The following is a 22,368-nucleotide window of genomic DNA, read 5'->3' on the forward strand; positions in this document are numbered from 1 at the left end:
ATGCAAGGTTTGGAAACTGTGTTTTTAATCAGATGGTACCTGTCACTCTTTTAGTACTCTTCTCTTTCTGTTAATTTTTAGGGATCAGGATGTTTCCAAGATTAAAGAAGCTGTTAGCACAGCCCTGGCACTCCAAGCTGAGTTTCCAGACACTGTGGCAGGATTTGATTTGGTAATATCTAATATTCCTTGCTTAGATATTTTGTGTTTTATGTTGGAAAGATTGCAGGAAACAAGGGTATAATGTGCTTGGGGAGCTAGAGCTTTCTTTAGGCCTCAGCCCTATTGTAACAATGCCTTACATGGGATGTGACATAACACTTGATGCTATCAGCTGAGCTTCTGACCAGTTGCTGCAGTTTCTGGGTGAAACATAATGGCTGAATGCTTAGGGTGATCTTGAGATGAGAAATGAAATCAGGGAGACCTCCAAGAAAGGCAGTACGGTAATAATGGGAGACTTCAAATACCCACCCATTGACTGGAAAAATGCACGTTCCAGTTCTGACAGAGAGGTTAAATGTCTCAATGTCCTAAATGACTGTGCCCTAGAACAGGTGGCCATGCAGCCAAGCCAAGGGGAAGCAATCTTGGATCTGGCCCTAGGCAGGGTTGCCCGGGACATAGTACAGGATGTAAATGTTGTTGATCCCCTGGGTAACAGTGACCATGCTGGTATCAGATTTAATATACAGTCAGCTGGAAGACTGCCAAAGAGGTTGAATGCAGTTGCATTTGACTTGAAAAGAGGAAACTTCTCCGAAATGAGGGAACTTGTAAAGAAGAAGCTAAAGAAGGGAATCAAGAAGTTTAAATTGCTTCAAAACACTTGGAGATTACTCAAAAGCACTGTAATAGAGGCACAGTTAATATGCATACCACAAGTGACAAGATAGCACAAAAGATAACACATAGAATCAAGGAAGCTATTAGGGAGAAGAAAGTGTTCTTCAAAAAACTGAAATCTTGCCCAAATGAAACGAACAGACAGAACTACAAGCTTGCTCGAGGGAAATGCAAGCAGACAATCAGAGAAGCAAAGAAACAGTTAGAAGATCTCTTCTTGCTAATGCCAGAGTATAGGACACGGAATAATCAATTCAAGTTGTGACAACCCAGATTCAGGCTGGACATCAGGAAAAGCTTCCTCACTGTCAGAGTAATATGTCAGTGGAACCGGCTGCCTAGAGAGGTGGTGGGCTCTCCCACACTAGAGACATCCAAAAAGAAACTGGACAGCCATCTGAGTGGGATGGTGTAACTTGGTGTTCAACAGCAGGGGGTTGGATCCAGTGGCCTTCATGGCCCCTTCCAACTCTACTATTCTATGATTCTATGAGGAGCACATCACTAAAATATCAAGCCTAACAATAAAGCATTTTTTAAAAATATGAAAAGAAAGTCACTGAGGAAGCATTTGGGCCATTGGATGATAATGGAATTACAGGAGCACAAAGGTGGCAGGGGAGGAGATTGCAGAGAAGCTAAAAGAATTCTTTTAATCGTTCTTCACAATGGCGGATGCAGAGCAGATACTTGTCCCTGAGCTTATGTATTCTGGAAGGGAATCTGAGGAATTAGGGCAGATAGTATTGAAAAAGAACGATCTCAACATTATTGACAAAAGTCACCCAGTCCAAATAGTATCCATCCTAGAGATTTCAAAGAACTCAAACATGACATCATTGACCTTCTTAACAAAATGTTTAACATGTCCCTAACATTAGCCCTTGTACCAGAGGATTGGACAATGGCCAATTAACATGAATTTGTTAAAAAGGGATCACGCGCCAGTTAGCTTAGCATCTGTTCTGGGTAAGCCGCTTGAAAATATTAGTAGAGATGGAAACAGTAAGCACATAGAGGACAAGTCCTGCTAAAAAAAAAAAAATCAGCATGGCTTCCACAAGAAGAAGTCTTGTCTCACTAACCTATTAGAATTCTTTGAGAGTGTCATTAAGCACATAGACAGGACAATCCAGTAGACATAGTTTACTGGGACTTCCAAAAGACTTTTGACAAAGTTCCTCACCACTGAGCAAACTGAGCAGTCATGGAATGAAAGGTGGGATGTTGTCTTATCGGTCACTAATGGGTTAAAGAACATAAGACATAGAGTGGGAATAAATGGAAATAGCTGAATGTGCAGATGACTCTAAATTTTTTAGGATGGTTAAAACCAAAAGAGATTGTGAAGCATTCCAAAGGGATCTCTTGAAGTTGAGAGGATGGGCTTAAAAATACCAAATGCAGTTCAGTATAAACAAGTGCAAAATAATGCATGTAGGGGCAAAAAATCCCAATGTCACATATATGCTGATGAGATCTGAGCTAGCAATGACTAGCAAGAAAGGAACCTTGGATGACAGCTTGATGAACATGTCAATGCAATGCACAGCTGCTATGAAGAAGTCAACCTCCGTGCTGGGCTTAATTAGGACTAGAATTAGAAAATAGAACTGTCACAATCTTACTTCCCTTATGCAAACCTTTGGTGCAAACATGCTTGGAATGTTGTGTTCCATGCTGGTCATCTTACCTGAAAAAGGACATTATTGAGTTGGAAAAGGTGCAGGGAAAGGGCAACAAAAATTATCAGGGGGCTGGAGCAGCTGCTTATGAGGAACTGCTACAACAACTGGGATCCTTCAGCTTAGAAAAAAAGGCAACTAAAGGGAGACTTGATAAATGTGTTTAAAATAATGTGGAAAAATTAGAGAAGGAGATCATTTTCTCCCTCTTCCGTAGCACCTGAATCTTCAGGGTCATTCCATGAAGCTGATTGGTGGGAGGTTTCGGACAGATAAAATGAAGTACTTGTTCACACAGTGTATAGTTAAAACTATGGAATTTGCTGCCGCAGGAAGTGACGATGGCTGCCAATCTAGATGGTTTTAAAAAGGGATTGGACAGATTTTTGAGGGATGAGGTTATCAGTGGCTACTAGCCTTGTGGGCTATGTGCTACCTCCTTTACCTGAGGAGCTTGAACAAGAGGAGGTCTTGCATCCATCCTGCCTGAGGGATCCTGTAAGCAGCTGGTTTGCCACCATGTATAAGGAGGAGATAGACCTTTATTCTGATCCAGCGTGGCTTATGTTCTTACAATATATGCAGCATTCCTTGAAAATACTTATTACTAATAATTATTAAATGGAAAAAAATCAATCTTAGAACTTAGAAATTGCTGGAAGGGATCTGAGGGTTATCCAGTACCATGGCAAAAGGCAAGATTCTTCACTTACTGGTCCTTTAAGGATTAGCATGTGACATCCAGGATAACAGAGTGTGTTTTAAACAGAGAGCAGTAGTAAGCAAAGTATATCATGACTAGAAGAAGACATCTGTAGTCCTAAAGGTGCTTGCAAGACTATCTTTGAGGTTTGTAAATGAATGGTGGGCTACACATTTTTATACAAAAGATGCCGAAAAAGTCCTGTTGAAATAAATAGTATTTACTTCTGTTCCGAACCATATTTAGATAGGACACATGTTATTAAAGACATAGTCTACAGGATGGGGGCAGTGGGATTTTCTTATACAGGCCCCACCCAAAATGTTTCAGGCTATATCTTTTAATACTAATAAAAGTTCCTCTTTAAAGTTTGCAGTTGCCTGCTGTCTCAAGTGTGATCTGAGACAAAACTTACTCTGTAACATTTTGCATCCTAGAATTGTGATGGGTGCTATATGAAAGCATCATGACTTTAAATGATCAAATAGCTTTCACAGTAGTTAAATAGAGCAGTTTACTCAACATCGACAAGATATGCTTACCCATGCTTAAGCTTTGTGTGTAATTGTGCCCACTTAAGAAATAAAGCAAAGCAAAATTCTGCTTGCAGCACTCAGCCTTGGAATTATGGGTACAACTTATTTCCACCTTATTCACCAACTGGATTGAAAGTATGTCAGGTCTGGTCCTTACTCTTGATGCAGATAAAATCTAAGAACTGAGTGCTTATTCAAAGCAATTTTCTTTGCAGGTTGGCTGGGAAGATGGAGGATACTCCCTCCTGGAGCTGAAGGATGCCTTGATCTTTCCACAAACTTTAGGAAATGAATTGTCATACTTTTTTCATGCTGGTGAGACTGGTAAGTATGTACCACAATGCTTACTTGAAAGAAAACAAATGTGAACTGGTGCTTAGAGTGTTGGAGATCCGGGTTCTAGTCCCCATTTGGCTATAAATGGGTGACTTTGGGCCTGTCGCTCATTTTCCACCTAGCTTACCTCACAGGGTGGTGGTGAGAATAAAATGGAATGGAGCTGGTCCGTATAAGCCAACTTGGGTTCCTCACAAATAGAAAAAAGGTAGGATATAAAGGTAATATGTAACTACAAGATGAATACTGAAAACATATGCATAATTATTTCAAAGTAAATGCCATTAATACAGTCTTGGTTACTTCTGCATAAACATGTGTTGGGCTGGTGTTTCAAATATGTTCTGATTGTATGCTGTAATCCAGAAAGAGAAAACTGCCGAGAAAAACTTTTACATATGAAAACAACATTTGATTGGGAACTGCATATACAGATGCCATATGGCTGTCTCTTGGACCAACATCCACATTATTGTACAGATAGAAGGCATGTAAAACTCTCTTCATCTGCACTGCACAGTTTGGATCAGGCTGCACGTTTCTGTCTTGCAGGAGACCAGAAGGCACATATGCATTTTCTGCAGTGACTTGCTATTTATAACTCTATCTGTAGTGGTGCCACCGCAGCCTTGGAATGCTTCTTTTATCGAATTTTACAGGGGATCTAAACAATGTCATTTTCCATTCTTAACTCTTCCATGTTTACTGCTTCTTCCATTCTTTAATCTTACCAGAGACAACCTGTTGAAAGGGAAAAGGTGGAATAGCTGTACAGTATTAGTAGTATTATGAGCCCCGTCTGCAGGCACCCATAAGAGGCAAATGGACATCTGATCCAAGGCTTTCCATGAATATAAGCATCTAGCCATACGACCTCAACAATGACTACTGTTGCTGTTACTTCAACTACTTAATTTAGTACCTCTGTATACAGCAAGAGTGGGCCCTCCAGATTTCTTTGGCCTTCCAGACATTTTGGCCTACAGCTGCCATAATTCCTCACCATTGGCTTTTCTGGCTAGTGCTGATGGGCGTTGTAAGCTAAAACATGTGGAGGGGCCTTAAGTTTCCCACACCAGATATACAGTTTATAGAGTAATTTATGCTGAAAAAGAAAATGAGTCCCTGCTGCAAAAATCTTACCATCTAAATATCTCAATGATGGAATTTGCGCCCTTTTTAGTGAGTTTAACTATTTGATGAAATCAGGTAGTTGACAACATTCTGTCCTTGTGTATGTGTGACAGATGTGCATTCATGTTTGTGTCAGTAGACCAACTTACACATGCATTACCAGTACTAGGTAGTGCTTACCTAGGAATAAGGCCACTGAATTTCTGAGCAAACATGCATAGAAATCTGTTGTGCATTGGTCATAAGAAAAGTGTGGACAGGTCTGCAGGTTACAGGAATGGTGAGTAGCAAATAGCAGTTTGTCAAACCATTATTTTGCATAAACAGCTCCAGACTGCTTTGCCACAGCAGCCTGTGATCTCAGAGGCTTAAACAGGATGGCAGTCTGCTAGTCCATCTGTGTTGCATGCAAACATTCCCATTGGCTTCTTGGCCAACATTCATTCAGAGGACTCTGTGGGCTGAACTCTTGCTGAGATCTCAGAGGGGTTTTGTACTGCTTTTACAAAGTTCAGCTCTTTGTTATGCAAACACAAAGCTAATTGCAGTAGAGAACTTAAGGCAAACCAAAAGCCAAGCACAATTTACTGAACAGAAATGGATTTTCCAGAGAAAAGTCTTAGATGTAGCCAGGCTAAATGCATGGGATATCAGTCAAATATAATCAGAGTTCCATGAGGCGGCATTGGGCAGATGTCCAAAGATCAGTAACAGAGTTCCATACACAAGTCAGGACATAAGATTCAGGAATGGCAGCAGTGATGCAGTACATTATAGGCCATTATAGGGTTCCATCCTCTTGAGGAGTCCTTCTCTCTAGTCAGATACTTAAAGGAGTCCTGCTGATTTTTTAAGACAACTGTGTGTCTGGAACTGGGTGGTCATTTAACCTCTGACTTGGAATATGAAAGGCTATTAAAGTTGGTGCCAGATGGGCCTCAGTGGGAAGTTCATTCCATAACTGAGGGAACATCACTGAAAAGTCCTTTCTCCACCAACAGAGCCTCATTTAGAGTTGGCAATCAGAGGCTTGCCCCAGGACTTGATTGTAGTGTCCCGGTAGGTCAGGAGAGGTGCTCCATCAGATAGTGTGGTCCCAAGACTGTGTAGGGCTTTATAGATCAAAACTACCACCTTGAATCAGGCTTGAAAGCATAAAGGGAGCCAATGCAAGGGGGGCAGAACTAGTTATGTAGTGTTATCCATTCCCTATCATTAATCCAGCTGCTGCATCTTGCACAAGCTGCAGCTTCTGAACACAGAAACAGAACGAGTCAGAAGGGGTCTCCTGGGCTATCTAGTCTGACCCCTGGCTCTAGCCAGCTCCACTCACAACATGCCTACCATGTGCATGTCTAGCCTATCCTTGAACAACCATTGTCAAGGGCAGCCTCACATAGAATGCATTGCACTAATATAGTTTAGAGCAGGGGTCTCAAACTCGCGGCCCGCAAGTCAATTGTGGCCCGTGGGACGATATTTTGTGGCCCCCACTTGATATCAAAGTTTAGTGATTGTGTGGCCTGCACATTTTTCTCACACGCACCTGCGTGAGTCGTTACCCTGGGCGCAATGTTCCCTCTAAGCTGCGTGTCGGGATGGGCGGGGCACGGAGGAGGGGCTCTGCAGCCTTCAAAGCGCCGGCGGCGCCCGGGCCGGCCTCCGGGAGCGACGCGGGATGAGCGGCCCACCACCACCATGGTGAATACTTGATGCGGCCCAGCCTCACCCAGACTCTACTTCCAGTGGCCCCCAGGTAAGTTGAGTTTGAGACCCCTGGTTTAGAGATTACCAGAATGCAGATTACTGATAGCAGGTTATCTCTGACTAGGCACAGGTGTAGCTGAGCCACACCTGGCTGAGCCACACTCCATGCCACTGAAACCACCTGGGCCTCAAGTGACACAGATAGCTCAAGGAGCCACTCCCTGGTTATGACCCTGTCCCCCTCAAGGGGGTGCGATCCCATCTAGAATAGCTTGCTTGTTTGACATCTGCTCCTGCTATAGCCTCTGCAGGTGACTGCTTTGGTTTAACAGCTCCAAAATGCTTTGCTGCATGATGGTGGGAGATCTTGAACATGGTTCTTCTGGTGTTAGAAGTTAATTCTTTTTCATGGAGCTAGTGTGATGTAAAAGGCAGGATCTGGGAAAATTCATAGTCATATTTTTGCACTGTTGTGAAATTTGCTTGACAACTGTGGGTAAGTTATTTTATTTGTCTTAAACCCTCTTACAATGAGGGTTTAATGTATTGTGACCTGTTTTGAGCACTTAATATATTGTTATGTGCTGTCAAGTTGTCCTGTACTATGGTGACCCTGCAAATGAAAACCCTCTAAAATGCCCTATCTATGACATCCCTGTTTAGCTGTTTTGGATATATAATATAAAGAAAATTCTTGGAAGAAAACACTAGTAAAAATTCTTCATTATTATTTATTTAGGGCACCAGCTCAGGCAATTCTTTTTATACTGGACTGACACTTTCTCCTTCGGGAAACACTTGGCAATGTGATGACAAACATTTTGTAGTTATATAATAATGTAAGAATTCTCTGTATCACTCAGACTGGGAGGGCACCCCTGCTGATGAAAATTTGTTAGATGCTCTGTTGTTGAATACCAGCCGCATTGGCCATGGATTTGCCTTCACCAAACATCCAGCAGCCAGAGATCTAGCTTTGAAGATGGATATTCCTATAGAAATCTGCCCTATTTCCAATCAGGTACTGTTTAAATAATGGGGAAGATGGCAACTGTTTCAGGGCGCAGTCCTATTTGTGTTTAGAAAGGAAAATGTCCTGCAACTCCCAACACTTCTTTCTGTCTGGACTCACATAGGATTGCACCTTTACTTAGCCTTCTCTAAGCAGGTCTCTGCTCATGGTATGTACATAGCGGGAGTAGTAATGTGGTGATGAATAAAAAATGTGATTGCATTCAAACTTGTGCAGAATTACTTGCTGCTGAGTAACCAGAGTCAGGGTTCACACATCCAGGATTAGGAGCAGGGATTCCAGATTGGTGGGCAGGACTCACCTTCTTGCTGGCATCTCTTACTGGCATACTGGCTCACTTACTGGCAGACCATCATGATGATGTCATGTATCCATGGTAAAAGACTATTGGGAAGGGCCATAGCTCATTGAGGCAGAGCACCGTCTTTGCATGCAGAAGATCCTAAGCTTGATCCTAAGCTCCAAGCTGGGCTGAAAAACCCCCTGCGTGTAACACCAGAGAGCTATTGCTAGACTAGACACAGTGTAGGTCTGACTCAATACAAGGCCGTTTCCTGTGTTCCTGTAACCATATGATAAGGAGGTGGAGATGACCAGTCAGAACACCCGAAGGGAGGGGCTTTGGTGCATTTCATTGAAGGGGGAGAATAGCCCTTGAGCAAACAGCTCCTCTTCTAGTAGCAGCAGCTGTGTGCACACGTGTCACTATCACCACGGCTGGAGGCTGGTGCCGTGGCTGCTTGTGCAGCTGCTGACATGGCTGTGATGCCAGTGGTGCCACTCACTGCTTGTCTGTTCCCACTTCTGGTTCATGGCCTCTTCTGCTATCCTCCTGGGAATGCCTCTAAAGGCACCTTTATTTATTTGAAACATTCTTATTCTGTTCCTTAGCCATTTTTTAAAGAACAGGCCATGCACACAAGGAAGAAGGATGGGGAGGGAAGAAGGAAACAAAATTATTTCAGCAGCACTGGGGAAATGGTTCCACTTCTGCTTCTCATGTATCTCTGTAAGTGTATGGAACGGCTGCTGGTACTAAGAGCTGAGCAGGGAGGCGCCTTCATGAGTGAGGCCTTTCAGCAGGGCTGGGGAAATGACCTTGTGCTCCCTCTCATCTCCCTCTGTGCAGCCATTCGGAATGGCTTCAGTGCTTTGGCACAAGCTGCACCAGATCATTTCCAGCCAGCTTTTGTTGTTTCTGGGCGTTATTTTTGTAATCTGTTTGTTCCGCATCTCTTTTTTATGTGCAGTGTGCTGTTAGCATTTTTATCTCTTTTGAAGTATTATATACATTGAGTACCTTTGGTGTTCACAGAGTTCAGAATATTTTTGACTCTGAGTCATGGTAAAAGGCATGAGATGAGAGGTGCAGAACCTACAGACTGAGAAGAACTGTAGCTTGACAGAGTAGTTCATGTACTCTAATAATGCAGCTCCATGTTTCTGGTTCTATCCAGGCAGCTGCAGATAAAAGGACCAGGTAGCAGGTGATGGGAAAAACCTCTGCTAGAGACCCTGGAGAGCTGCTTCTAGTCAGAGCAGGCATTTGGGAGTAGAAAGACAAATAGTCTGACCTTGTAAGAAGGACCTTGTAAATGTCCCTGCAAGTCTGTAGCAGCTGCTACCAGGATATTTGTTCATTATCTGAAACAGTGTGGAATTCCACTCATTTAGATGAGGGAGATGTTAGCCAATGCTGTGGAAATATACTCAGTTTAATAAGAATTGTTCACAAGTTTGTGTAGGGTTGCAGCCTATGTACACCTTTGTGGAAGAAATGCCATTGAATTCAGTGGACTTGCTTCCATATACGCATAGGACTGAGTCACACAAATGTTTCACTTTGTTTGAATCTTGTTTTGTGTCTGTAACCCATCAGGGGCAGAATTTTGAGAGAGGAGGGGAGGAAGAACACTGAAACATGTGAGATTGAAATTCTGCCCTATTCATTGTGTGAAATACTAAAGTATATGCAGATTTTTCCATAAAACGGTGGTAGCATCTCTCTGACATGTACCTCTTCTTCAAGGTCCTGATGTTAGTGTCAGATCTGAGGAACCATCCTGCTGCACTTCTGATGTCAGAGGGCCATCGCATTGTGGTTGCCTCTGACGATCCACCAATCTTTGGGGCAAAGGGGGTGTCATATGACTTCTATGAGATTTTTATGGGCATCGGAGGGATGAGAGCTGATCTAAGGACTCTGAAACAACTGGCATTAAACTCTCTAGAGTAAGTGATCTCTTTCTCTCTCATATTTTAACCCATATATGTATGCACAAGTCTGAAGTCATGGCAAGAAAAGTGGTGGAGTTTGGAGCCTGGTGGATTCTCACACATGGTCCGGAGTACCAGATTTAAAACCATGTCTATCTGCTTGTCATTTCTTCATGGCTATGTCCCATATTTTGCAATAAAGAAAACTATTTTCTGTGAGTCAGGGCACATATGTTGCTGGTTCCAGGCATTTTGATAACTGAAGTGGAGCCCATATTGAACCCCTATCAATCCATTTACTTCAGACACTAGTTCTTGTTTTCACCTATTCCCTAACTCCACTGTCATAAGGTTGCCATCCTATGCATACTTACTAGAGAGCCCTATTAAACTTAGTAGGGCTTACTTCTGAGTAGATCTGCCTTGGTTTGCATGTCTGCTCTCATGTGCATGAAGACCCAGTTTGCATGTTGGCAACAATCCATGGTTTGTTAATGGTTGTTGAAAATGTAGTGTGAGCAACTGTGCATGCTGGTTTCCATGCATCTGCCCACTCCTGCTATGAAAACAACCTAGGGCCACTCCTCCCCAAACCTGGTTATTTTGTCCAGACTCTAGAAGACTATGAATATGGAGTTTGAATGCATGGTTTTACAAAGTTGCCACAATTAATGGAGTGCAGAAGCAGATGAGGAACTTAAGGCAAAAATGACACTGGAAATCCATCAGGAAAGAGAAAACTTGAAGATTAGGATTGAAAAACTAAGATGTGTTATGTTTCTGATAGTATAGCTAATGCCAGGAACTGAAACCCCATGAGTGCAGTGCATTTTCCCTGTTCCTTGGGTAGCAGCTGCTGTTGAGGGAAGAGCTTATATACAACCAAACGTAGCACAGCCTTAAGCAACCGGCTTCATCCTGCTGCATGCATTTTGATGCATATTATGCAGCAAATTTATTTGATATGTACAAAACTAAAGATGATAGAAACAGAGCGAGTCAGAAGGGGTCTCCCGGGCCATCTAGTCTGACTTTCGGCACTAGCCGGCTCCGCTCACGACATGCCCACTATGTGCACATTCAGCCTATCTTTGAACATCCGCACCGATGGGGCCTCAACGACCTCTTGTGGAAGCCCATTCCACACCCTCGGGGTCCTAACTGTCAGGAAATTCTTCCTGGCATCTAAATGGAACCTTGGTTCCCTGAATTTTGCTGCGTTGGAGCGCGTCCTGCCTTCCTCTGCAGGGGAGAACAGGTCTCTACCCATCTCCATGTGACATCCCCTCACATACCTGTATGTCGCCAATATATCCCCTCTGAGTCTCCTCTTCTCCAGGCCGAAGAGACCCAGTTCCCTCAGTCTATCCTCATACGACATCCCCTGCAAACCGGCCACCAACCTTGTGGCCCTACGCTGCACTGACTCTAACCTGGCTATATCCTTTCTGTAATGAGGGGCCCAAAACTGAGCACAATACTCCAGTTGGGGGCGCACCAGAGTCGTATAGAGTGGTAGTAATACCTCTCTTGATCTAGAAGCCATACTTCTGCCTATGCAATCAAGGGTGGCATTCGCCCTCTTGACCACCGTATCACACTGCTTGACCAGCAGCTTGACCAGCAGTATCACACTGCTGACTCATGTTTAGCCTGCAGTCAACCAGTACCCCGAGGTCCCTTTCACAAGTGCTGCTCTCCAGCCACTTGTCACCTAACCTGTACTTATGACAGCTATTCCTATGCCCCAAGTGCAAGACCTTGCACTTATCCACATTGAACGCCATCCTGTTGTCTCCTGCCCACTTCCGTAGTCTGTCCAGATCCTTTTGGATCTGGAGTACCTGCTCCTCAGTTGTGGCCACTGCTCCAGTTTTAGTGTCGTCTGCGAATTTGATCAGCAGACTGTTCACCCCTTCTTCCATGTCATTGATGAAAAGATTAAATAGGATCGGCCCCAGGACAGAGCCCTGGGGGATCCCGCTTGTCACTGGCCGCCATCCCGATGATTCCCTGTTAATGGTTACCTTCTGCTTTCGGTCAGTCAGCCATGCCCTAATCCACCAGACAGTGCTTTGGTGTATCCCAAAACTCCTCAGTTTCTCCACCAGGATATCATGGGGCACTTTGTCAAAGGCCTTGCTGAAATCCAGGTAAACCACATCCACTGCATCCTCTCCATCTAGCCATCTCGAAACCTTGTCATAGAATTCCACAAGGTTTGTCTGGCAGGACCTGTTTTTGCGGAAGCCGTGTTGTGTGGCTGTCAGCCTCCCTTCCCTATTTAGCATCATTAGATCTCTATTATGAGCCTTTCCATTGTTTTTCCTACAATGGATGTAAGGCTAACAGGTCTGTAATTCCCCATGTCCCTTCTACTACCCTTTTTGAAAATGATGAAGTAGCATTTTGCTCCTGCTTAGAATAGTATTGCTGATGAACATTTGGGTGGAAGAGAACTTGGAAGGAAGGTGTTGCAGATTTGGGAGAGTACTTGCTAGAGAATTCTAGAGCTTGATATTTTGCTGCTGCAGGCAAAATGCCTGCTCATAATCTGTAAACAGAATCTATATATTTCTGTATGATGGGAATGTATAGTATACCAGTCACTGATTCCAGTGGAATTTACTTCAAGTCAGGCTGGGAACTATCTACACTTATTTCAGATGTTGATAAGCCTCACTTTTGAGTTAATAAACATAGGATTAGACTGCTTGCAAGTTTAGGATTGGCAGCCTAAAGAAAATGGCTACAAAGATGGCACCTTTCAAAACTGTATTTACTGTTCATTGAAAGGGGTTTCTTAGATTACCTTTAACAATAAAAGAAACTCCCCTTGCTCCTTTCCAATTACACACATAACAATAAAGCTCAATTTCTCAAACTTCTCTCTCCCCACCATTTCCTGCCTCGAGAGCCCCTCCAGTCTCACACTTCAGAGCCTGAGAATCTTCAGAGATAAGGATGACTATTTTGTCACCAGGCTCTTAGGATGATCCATATCTGCCAGCTCAGCTCTCAGCTGAGCTATGCTGACAGCTGCACTCCCAAGTATACTTACCTGGGAGTGCAGTTGTGAATTCAGAAAGACTTTCTTCCTAGGCAGCAGGTATCTACTCAGTGCAACACAAACTCAACTGAGTTTTAATTTCCTGCCCATTTCTGGCTTTTGCTCTTATCAGTCAGACTGTAGAGCACTTTTTTCTATCCCTTATTTACTGACCCAGACTTCTTTTCACAGATACAGCAGCATGACACCCAACGAGAAAGAAAAGGCTCTGCAGATCTGGCAAAAAAAGTGGGACCAGTTCATCACTCGGTTCTCTAACACTATTCCAGGGGTCCATTAGGAAGGATGATGATCTTTCTCTTGAAGTTGCAATGAGCTGGCGTTCGAGGCACAGCAGGAATCTTCTCTCTTCTCCCTGGCACTTCAATCAGATGATTGCTAAAGCGGTCTTGTCACTTGCCCATTTCAGTTCCTGCGCAAAATTGTTCTGACCTCATAGCTGGGGATTGGCATTTGGATCCCGCTCCTCACCCCTCACAAATTGACATGAAAATAACCGCACAGGTTGTTTCCTCAGAGTTGCAAGAACGACCTTGAAGAAGAGATGTTTTTATCCTAGAGCCTGGTGTCACAGCCTGCTTTATATTTGAAGACACTTAGGATGAAATAAAACTACCTGGATCAAAGATGATACAGAGTTTATTGAATATAGTGATGAATTATGGATGCAGCATATAAGCACATGAAAGAAAGCTCACGCTCCCCTTTTCTGTGACTGTACTGGTTCCATGAATAGGCTCAGGGGCCTCCAAAATTGCCTAGGCAAGCGATGCATCAGTTCCTCCCCTGTGCCTAAGAGCAAGCAACAATGCCTCTTTTCACTTTTTTTCAGACATAGGCTCCAACACCCCTTCCTGGGAGGTGTTGGTTTTGTTCCAATAGCCCTTATCTATAGAATGACTGGGGGAGGTAGCTTCAAGGCTGTTATCTCTGGTACTCTTCTATCAAGCTGAAGGCCATTAGGCCTTGGCATGGCTTCACAAAACTAATTTCACTTCTGGACACTGGGAAAGTTCATTACAGTACCAGAATTTTAATAACCTGCTCACCATTCTTCTGGTGAAGCCTATGTAAAATACAAAGGTTACAGGGGAGTTTCTGGGGCAGGATGGGGAGGAAACTGATGCCACCAAGATACAATGTATTCTGGTAGTGCCTCAATGTTTTTCCTGTTGGAAAACACCACACTTTGCCAAAATCAGCCACTTAAGTGCTTCACAGAGCAGGAGGAGCACAAAGGCAAACTTTGCTTCTGCACTCTTCTATCGTGCATTTGGAGGGTTCTGGGCATCCCAACTGCATCCTTAGCAGCTTGGAGGAGGAACTGTGCCTCCGTCTATAGAGTTTTGTGTATTACGCAATTTACTGGCAAGTGCAGAATTAGGTACTGGGTTATTAGGTCTAGAAATGAGAAGATCTTGCATTTCATTTTAAAGGCAACTTTTGTAGCCTGTACAGTACCATGGCCTCAGCTTATATAGATCTAGGTGCACAAATTCATTGAACTCAATTGGCTTAATAGGTGCACCACAAAATCAAGCTGCAATTGTGATGTCACTGTCTAATTAATAGTGAGTAGGGCTACCATCTAATTAAAGCGATCCTAGTCAGTTTCTCATACGACTTTTATCTGGTTTATATATTTGCACATGTATGAAGCACCTAAACTATTGTACATAAGAAAAAGTAACTCTCCCTCAGGTTTTAGATGTTTGCACATTTTGCAGCAGGCGTTGTCCTGGAAGAGGCATCCTTTTATCACTCAAAGGTTTAGGGTCTGATTTGAATTTATGCAACATTACATTTTATTTTATGGTTATGCTGTTATTGATTTTAACTTGTTTCAGTTTTATCCTGTAATGCCACCCAGAGAGCATCTGTTATAGAGTGACATATAATGTCAACAAAAAAGCAAATAGAATAGCTCCTGTTGCCGTAGCAGCAGACAGGGGACAGATACATGATGGGACATTTGCGCTCCCACATCCTGAAGATCTGGTCATACATGCCAATACTGCATGGACGGCCAAAAGTGCCCTCTCTAATTAATTAAAACAAACCACCAGACACCCAAACCTGAGGTTTCACAAAAAGGAGCTGCCAGGGTCTCTTTCAGGAGGGGCTTCTGTACCAGAGTTAGTTGGGGAATGCAGCACTGGCCAGCTCTGGCATGAACTAACCAGTGTTTATAGGTCACACACCCTAACGCCCCCCCCCCCCCGTGTAACTGCCCCTCTGGTCTTGTAGCCCCATAGACATGGCCTGCTCATCCAGTTGCCTCATGCATCATTGCAACATCCTACCTACCTTGTGCCTTGAGCGGCCAGTCCCCTTGCACTCCCTGGAATCAATGGAAGTAGAGATCATAATTATATCACTTGTGTCCAGTGGTGAAGCAAGAGTGGCCAGAATCAACATGATTTATGTAGGTAGAAGGATTTTCTGTGCCTTGTTAATTGGTCTTTGCAATGTGAGGCTTTTTTTTCTTTTTCAAGAGTGTTACAAACAACATCCTGTTATTTCTAAAACATCAGGGACTATTGCAACCATCATTGGGCAAAATCCTTTAAAATAGGCAAATTTAAAATAGCAGTGTTTTGATCTTGGAAACAACCTGACATAGTTTTGACCAATCAAGCTCTGTATATACTTTACATGTAAACTCTTTATATATACTTTATTAATAACAGTGGAAGTTTTATCACAGGTTTGTGATCAACTGTTTCAAACCTCATATTCCTACAAAGTAAACCAGCAGAGGTCTGTCTTGTCCAATAAAATCTGTACTGGTGGGCATTCAGATCTTTGCAACAGACCTTTCTCTATTTTCTACTGATGTTGAAGGAGGATTTGGGGGAGTGTAAGAGAGGGTCTTCCCTATTATTAATGCAAGAGGTTTCCGGAATTCTAGGAAGGCCTATCCGTGTAGTGCTGCTGCGTAAAAAATTGGTCTTTGGCATGTTGGACTACAGCTGCTGGGGTTAGTGACTGCTCTTTTTAAATGTTGATACCTTTTGATTATATTGTAATATGATTATATTGTAATGCCATGTGTTAGTATTAGCTGCCTTGGATATGCAGAAAGGCAGGCTAGAAATTAAGAAATATATATTTGGATGCTAAGCAGTGGGCATTGCAGATATAATTGCAGGTTAATGTGGATGCAGTCATTAGCTGAAATCCTAATTATGTGGAAATCCAAAATTTAAATACTAAACATAACTGATTAAACATGCACAGTTAAAGTTTTGCTTCTTTAACATCCCTTTATTTAAAAAAAGGTTCTTGTAAAATATGCGCTTTAGTTTGCAATCTGACAATGTCATAAAATACTATATAAAGTGCTACTTCTCCAAAAGCAGCACTAAAGGCAAAATCCTACTGGTGTTTACAGAGGGAAAAGGCTTGGCACTCCCCGCATGCTCCATCCAGTGTAACTAGCCAGGGCTCACTGGAGGGTGCAGGCCTTTTCTCTCTCTAAACATGGCATAAAATTACACCCCGAGTCATAATGACTGTAATGTACAATGATTGTTACATAAATAATTCCCTTTTGAAAAATCATTGTTCCTTGCAACCAATCAAAATACGATATGCAAATTGGCCTGGGAGGGCAAGAAGGTTAGTGAACGATTCACATCTCAGAAGAGCATGGAAGAAAAGACTGATTTGGACCAGAAGGTAAAATGGGGCCATGATATCAGTAGCTGTAAGGGCAGGTGTAAGCAAATGCTTGAGGCTATGGGCACATTTGGCAAATTGAGAAACTGACTGGGCACAAAATGGCTGCCTTAGCTGGTGTTGCAAAAGACAAATTACTTGCCCAAAAGACTGAGTACAAGGCAAGGGTGTGGGAACCTGTAGCCTTCCAGATCCTGATGGACTGCAAGTTCCATAATCCCTGATGACCTGCTATTTTGGCTGGCTGGGTTTGATGGAATTTGGAGTCTAACAACAAACATCTGGAAGGCCACAGATTTCTCACCCTTGCTTTAAATGTGCGGTTCACTGTCTGCTGTCAGGCTGAACTTGCTACAGACATTTGGCAGTGCAAAAGCCACAACAACCTGGCAATTTTGCTATAAACCAATGCGCACAGCAAGTGCATGCCCTGTTTTTACATCCAGATTGCACTCCCAAGAGGCAGAGTATATCTCAGCAGTATAATGGCAAACTAGATGCCCGCCACATGTGTTTAAGTAAGCATAGCCAGAAATTCTGGGAGTCTAACATATCTGGAAGTTACCAGGTAGGGGAAAGCTACTCCAGAGCAAGGGATATATCATACATTGTTCCTGCAAATGACTTTAAATCAGGAAAACAAATATTCACACTTCCATTTTTATAAGATAAAAAGGGAGAATTTTGCCAATTAGCTGTTCGGGAGGTAGGGGTGTGTATATGTGTTTGTAAGCAGGGACAGGGTAGATTTAGTTTCTACCTTTGCTTCTCTGCCAAAAACCTAATTGTGGGATTTTGACCTCTTTTATAGGGCTATGCATAAATAGCCCTGCTACAACATGCATAATATTGTAACTTCAGATGGATCATTCCATAAAATGTTGTTATGTTTAAAAAATATATCCTATTTATATTTCATTTTAGAACAAATAATACTGCATTTTGGAATATGTTGTATATCTTTACTTCTTTTATTTTATGGTCTCTGGCTGCTGATTGCCTTCTAATATTGTTATTTTTGTGACATCCCATTGGAATATTGGAAACTAAGGAAATCTTAGTGACTCAACTCCCTAGTACTTGCTTTTATTTCAGAATGTTTGTGTTTCATAGAAGCATCTGTAGATTTCTAAAGATTAGTAGCAGACACTCTTTATTCAACTGACTGCACCTAATGACCTCTGCTCTGGGCCAATATATATAAACTATTATAATGTGCTTGTTACTTCTGTGTACTCAGATCCCTATACTGCAGTGTTAACATCTGTAGCCAGGTACCCAGTAGCTTTTGTGGTCATTTATATGCTTAAGTCTACCCCCGTGTTGTGAAGTGTGCATGAGGGAAGCAACCATCCCATCCCCCTGCATCCCTAGCTATAAACATTCCCACTACCATGTAGGAATCCAACTGTGCAGAAGTGGAAACTGCAGCACAATGGCTTGTGTAAATTGGCTCTCTGGTCCAGTGAAGTGTGGCTCCCTTTAGATGTTTCTAGAATGTTTTGTGCCCCTACCTATTCTTTTCCTCTCATGGCACTTTGTCCCTGCTAGCCACTAATTTTAGGACCCAGCAGGGTTGAGAGGTATATTTTCAAGTACACCTGCAGGGCTGTGTCAGCCATAGTGTCTTAAGGACTCTTCTAGGAGACTGGAGATTGCCTGTGTATCTTCCTGGCTGGGATTTAAAAATGATACCTTGCCTCAGTGGGTCAGCTTATTTTTGAAAATAAATACAGTCTGCTTTCCCCAGCATTATAGGAAGGATATTTTGTGATCAGGTTCATAATACCCATGATTTGTGAGAGCTCCTCCAGATGCAATCATTCTGCAGAGAATGGGTCCCCTTCTCTCAATGGCCCCAACCTCCATTACCGAAAAGGCTGACCTCCACATTAGTCATGTGGAGTAATGGGAATGAAATCAGACTGACCCTGCAAGTACAGTACAAGCACCCCTTCCTCTGGTTCTTCAGACATCAAAGCAGCCATTCCAGATCAGCATTTTAGGAGTCTCAGAGGAGCGTTACCCCATGCCAATTCCATTTCCTTTTTATTGACGTGATCCATGGGCAGTAAATACTTGAGACAGTGTGAGCTGAGTTGAGTGTTTCTCTAACAGCAAGGACAATGTGCATCTTGCTAGGGTTTATCAACTCTTCTGAGACCTTTTTATTTAAGCATCATTTTAATTGTTAATATTATGCTTATTTTATCTGGCCAGGGTGACTTATTTTATTTTATATTGTTATTTTTTGTATTTTAACTTTATGTTGTGAGCCGCCCCGAGGCTTCGGTGAATGGGGCGGCCTAGAAATGTTTTAATAAAATAAATAAATAAATAAATAAATAATTTTAATCCCATGGACTTTCCTATTTTAGATATCTGATATTGGGATGATAGTGGTAAATGGTCTACTTTTCTTTATCCTAATTTCTTACAAATAGAAGCAGGAAATTGTGCCTGTTCTAAAATTCTTAATTTGAATGGCAAATATAAAGAAACGAGCATCATTGTAGAAGTGATGCTAGATTATTATACTTAGTTATGTACTCTTGCTCTGTAATGCTTGAGGCTAACAGGTCTTCACATAGGGAGTCAATCCACTTGTGATTTCTGTAACTTTTATAATCAGTATGCCAGTCTAGGATTAAAACTTTAGCACCCAGGGCTTTTTCCAGCCAACGTTATTTGAAGTGCTTTTGATTTGAAATGCAAAATTGCAGCTCAGTGTTGTGCATGTTTACTTAACAATACATCCTTTTGGGTTCACTGGGGTTGATGCCATGTAGAGTTACACCTGGGAGTGAGTTCCATTGAACTCAGTGAAGTAATAGGCAGAAACACAAAGCATTTAAATCACTGTCACTGAAATCAAGGACGGACTTACTTCATCTGGAATGAATTCCACATTTATTTCTTGCCTCACCAGCAATCAAAATTGTCATAAACTGTTGAGAAAAGTAGGGCATCCCTAGCAGGAAAATTCTTTCAGCCAGAGGGCCAATTTGGAGAAACTTTGAGCGGCTGCAATCCACTGGTAACGGAGGCAGAAAGCAAAGCAGGTAGAGCTACCTGCAAAAAACTATGCTCAGGTTTCAGTCATAAAGCTCTTACCACCAGTAGTTAAGCCTTCGGAGAAACCACAACCTTTCAGAATGGGGAAAAATGCTAAAAAGCATGGAAACATCAAATGATTGATGGGTGGGGGAAGGGAGGCAAGGGTGGATGGGGTGGTACTTGGAGAACCCTGGAAAGCCAGGATGGAGCCCTAAGAAGACTGGCTTTGCCATGCAGGGCTGAGGTTCTTATACTTGCTTTAAAATACTTCCTGCTGCCAGTTCTATTTCCAGACAGGGCTGTTAGCCTTCTGATGACAGCATCACTTGAGTAAAGATGTACTGGGTCATTTACATGGACACTGTGTGAGAAGTGAAAATCCAGCTTTGCTCATGAAATAGGTAGATTCTGGCTTGTTAACAACAACAACCCAGAGCAGTTTGCTAATACAGGTTGTTCTAATGCACAGCAACAGCATCAAGGGCTAATTTGTTTTCCTGTAGTACAAATGTGACCTCTTCTGGCAGGCCAAAATAATGCTGGGATTGAATGTCTGAAATGATTTAATGGTGAATCTGGTAGGGCTGAAAGTTGACTAGAGGGTATTCAAATTAAAGCACTTTTGGTATAAATGTGTAGAGCTGTTTGAAATTAAAGCAATGGCAAACATTTGCTCGTCCCTGTGTGTGCACAATAAAGAGTTGTGGCCAATCCTGGTTTCTTGAATCCGTGCATGATAAAAATTTCCAGACTTTTTTTGGCCATGTTTATACTTAGGAAACATAAGAAAAGCCCTGCTGGAATCCAGCAAGGATCCATCCATCTTGTCCAGGATTCTGTTCATACAGCTGCCCATGGGACAGTCACAAGCAAGAAATGAGTGTAACAGCTCCCTATTGCTGAAGATCCTCAGCAAATGGTGTATGTGGACATTCTGCCTCACACCAGGGAAAGATGAGAGAGAAAGGTTGCAGAGGCAAACATTCACTTGATTCGCCACTTATTTATGTGGTGAGGTGATTGGTGTGAAAGCAAACTTGCTCACTGTTGGGGTAATGCTCATGTTTTACAGTGCAATCTTATGCATGCCTAATCAAAAGTAAACCTTACTGAGTTCAGTTGGACTTACTTCCAGATGAGTGTGTATAGGGTTGCAACCACAATGTTTTTGCTTCAATTGTTATTGTAATTGTGGCACAGGATTGAGCGATCCTTGCTTAGTTCATAATGTTCTAGTGGTTTCTCAAGGAATCTCAGCATTCACTGTACCTTAACCTTTAGAATTTGTCAAAATAGCTCCAACAGGCTGTTTACAGCCTGCACTGTCCCTAGAGAGAACCTTTGCATTCTGGGAGATGTAGTTATGGAGTACTACAGATATTGTGGGAAGAAGCTGGAACTACATGTACCATGATGCTTTTGGGAAAGAGTTCAAGGCAGCTTACTGGATGATGGTGAAGTTTAATATTTGCAGTCATCTAAACTTTCATTAACTTCGACTATGCTTTGTCCATGAAAGTTTCTCCACCACAGCAGTCTATTAATCTTCAAGGTGCTACAAGCACACAAGTCCTTTTTGTGGCAACAAAAAGCACATGGGCATCATTCTGTTATGAGATTTACTCATAACTAAAAATCAGAGCAGTGAGTTTTTGAGTTTCACAGAAATCTAAGAGATGAGGAGGGGGGCGTAGAAACGGATGATACATTCTTTGACAGTCATCCTGAGAAAAAGCGGTGAAAAGCTGGAAAGGTAGCACACTGTTCTGGACTTCTGGCTTTCACAAAATGGGAGTGAAGGACATTTAGCCCTCCAGATGTTAAGGCATGACTTTCATACTAGCTATGCTCTCTAGGTCTAATGGGAATGGCAGTTCAACATCTGGCAAGCCACATGTTCCCCATTCCCGTCAAAAATGATCCCTATGCTATAGACCCACATCTTATTATACAATGACCAACACAGCTATTTCCCTTGTGATTTTTGTTCTCTTTGGTCTTTGTGGGACCTATAAAAACCACCTTACAGTAGCCTAAGGACTAACACAGGTGCAGTCCATGAAGCCTTCTGCTACAATTTTATTATTATATCCCACCTTTTTTCCTTTTGCAAAGAACCCGCAAGGGCAGCCTCTTCCTCTCCATTTTGTTCTCACAACAACCCTAGGAGATAGGTTAAAATAGGTTCATCTTTAAGGTGTCACAGAGTTCTTTAAAAATAAGTTTTGTGGCACCTCAAAGGCAATATCCTATGCACGCTTAGACAGAAAATACTCCGATTTTCCTCAGCATTCTCTGGGCAGCATAAAGAACTTCTCCGATCTAAACATGCATACGATTATCCCCTAAAGAAGCCTTCCCCA

The 22,368-nt window shown here is 42.5% G+C and overlaps 1 protein-coding gene across 1 annotated transcript in view; it reads left to right on the top strand.

The window, feature by feature from the left end:
• ADA2 (adenosine deaminase 2) overlaps nucleotides 1-13,895 on the top strand; it is a 35,530-nt gene extending 21,635 nt beyond the window's left edge. The window contains exons 6-10 of the mRNA XM_044417044.1: nucleotides 82-172; nucleotides 3,986-4,094; nucleotides 7,811-7,968; nucleotides 10,010-10,212; nucleotides 13,439-13,895. Of these exons, the coding sequence (XP_044272979.1) occupies nucleotides 82-172; nucleotides 3,986-4,094; nucleotides 7,811-7,968; nucleotides 10,010-10,212; nucleotides 13,439-13,547 (670 nt within the window). The 3' untranslated portion in view covers nucleotides 13,548-13,895. The remainder of the gene's footprint in view (nucleotides 1-81; nucleotides 173-3,985; nucleotides 4,095-7,810; nucleotides 7,969-10,009; nucleotides 10,213-13,438) is intronic.
• The last annotated feature ends 8,473 nt before the right edge of the window (nucleotides 13,896-22,368 follow it).

Source organism: Varanus komodoensis, unplaced genomic scaffold (genome assembly GCF_004798865.1).
Source record: "Varanus komodoensis strain SLA01 unplaced genomic scaffold, ASM479886v1 scaffold85, whole genome shotgun sequence".
NCBI classification, from domain to species: Eukaryota; Metazoa; Chordata; class Lepidosauria; order Squamata; family Varanidae; genus Varanus; species Varanus komodoensis.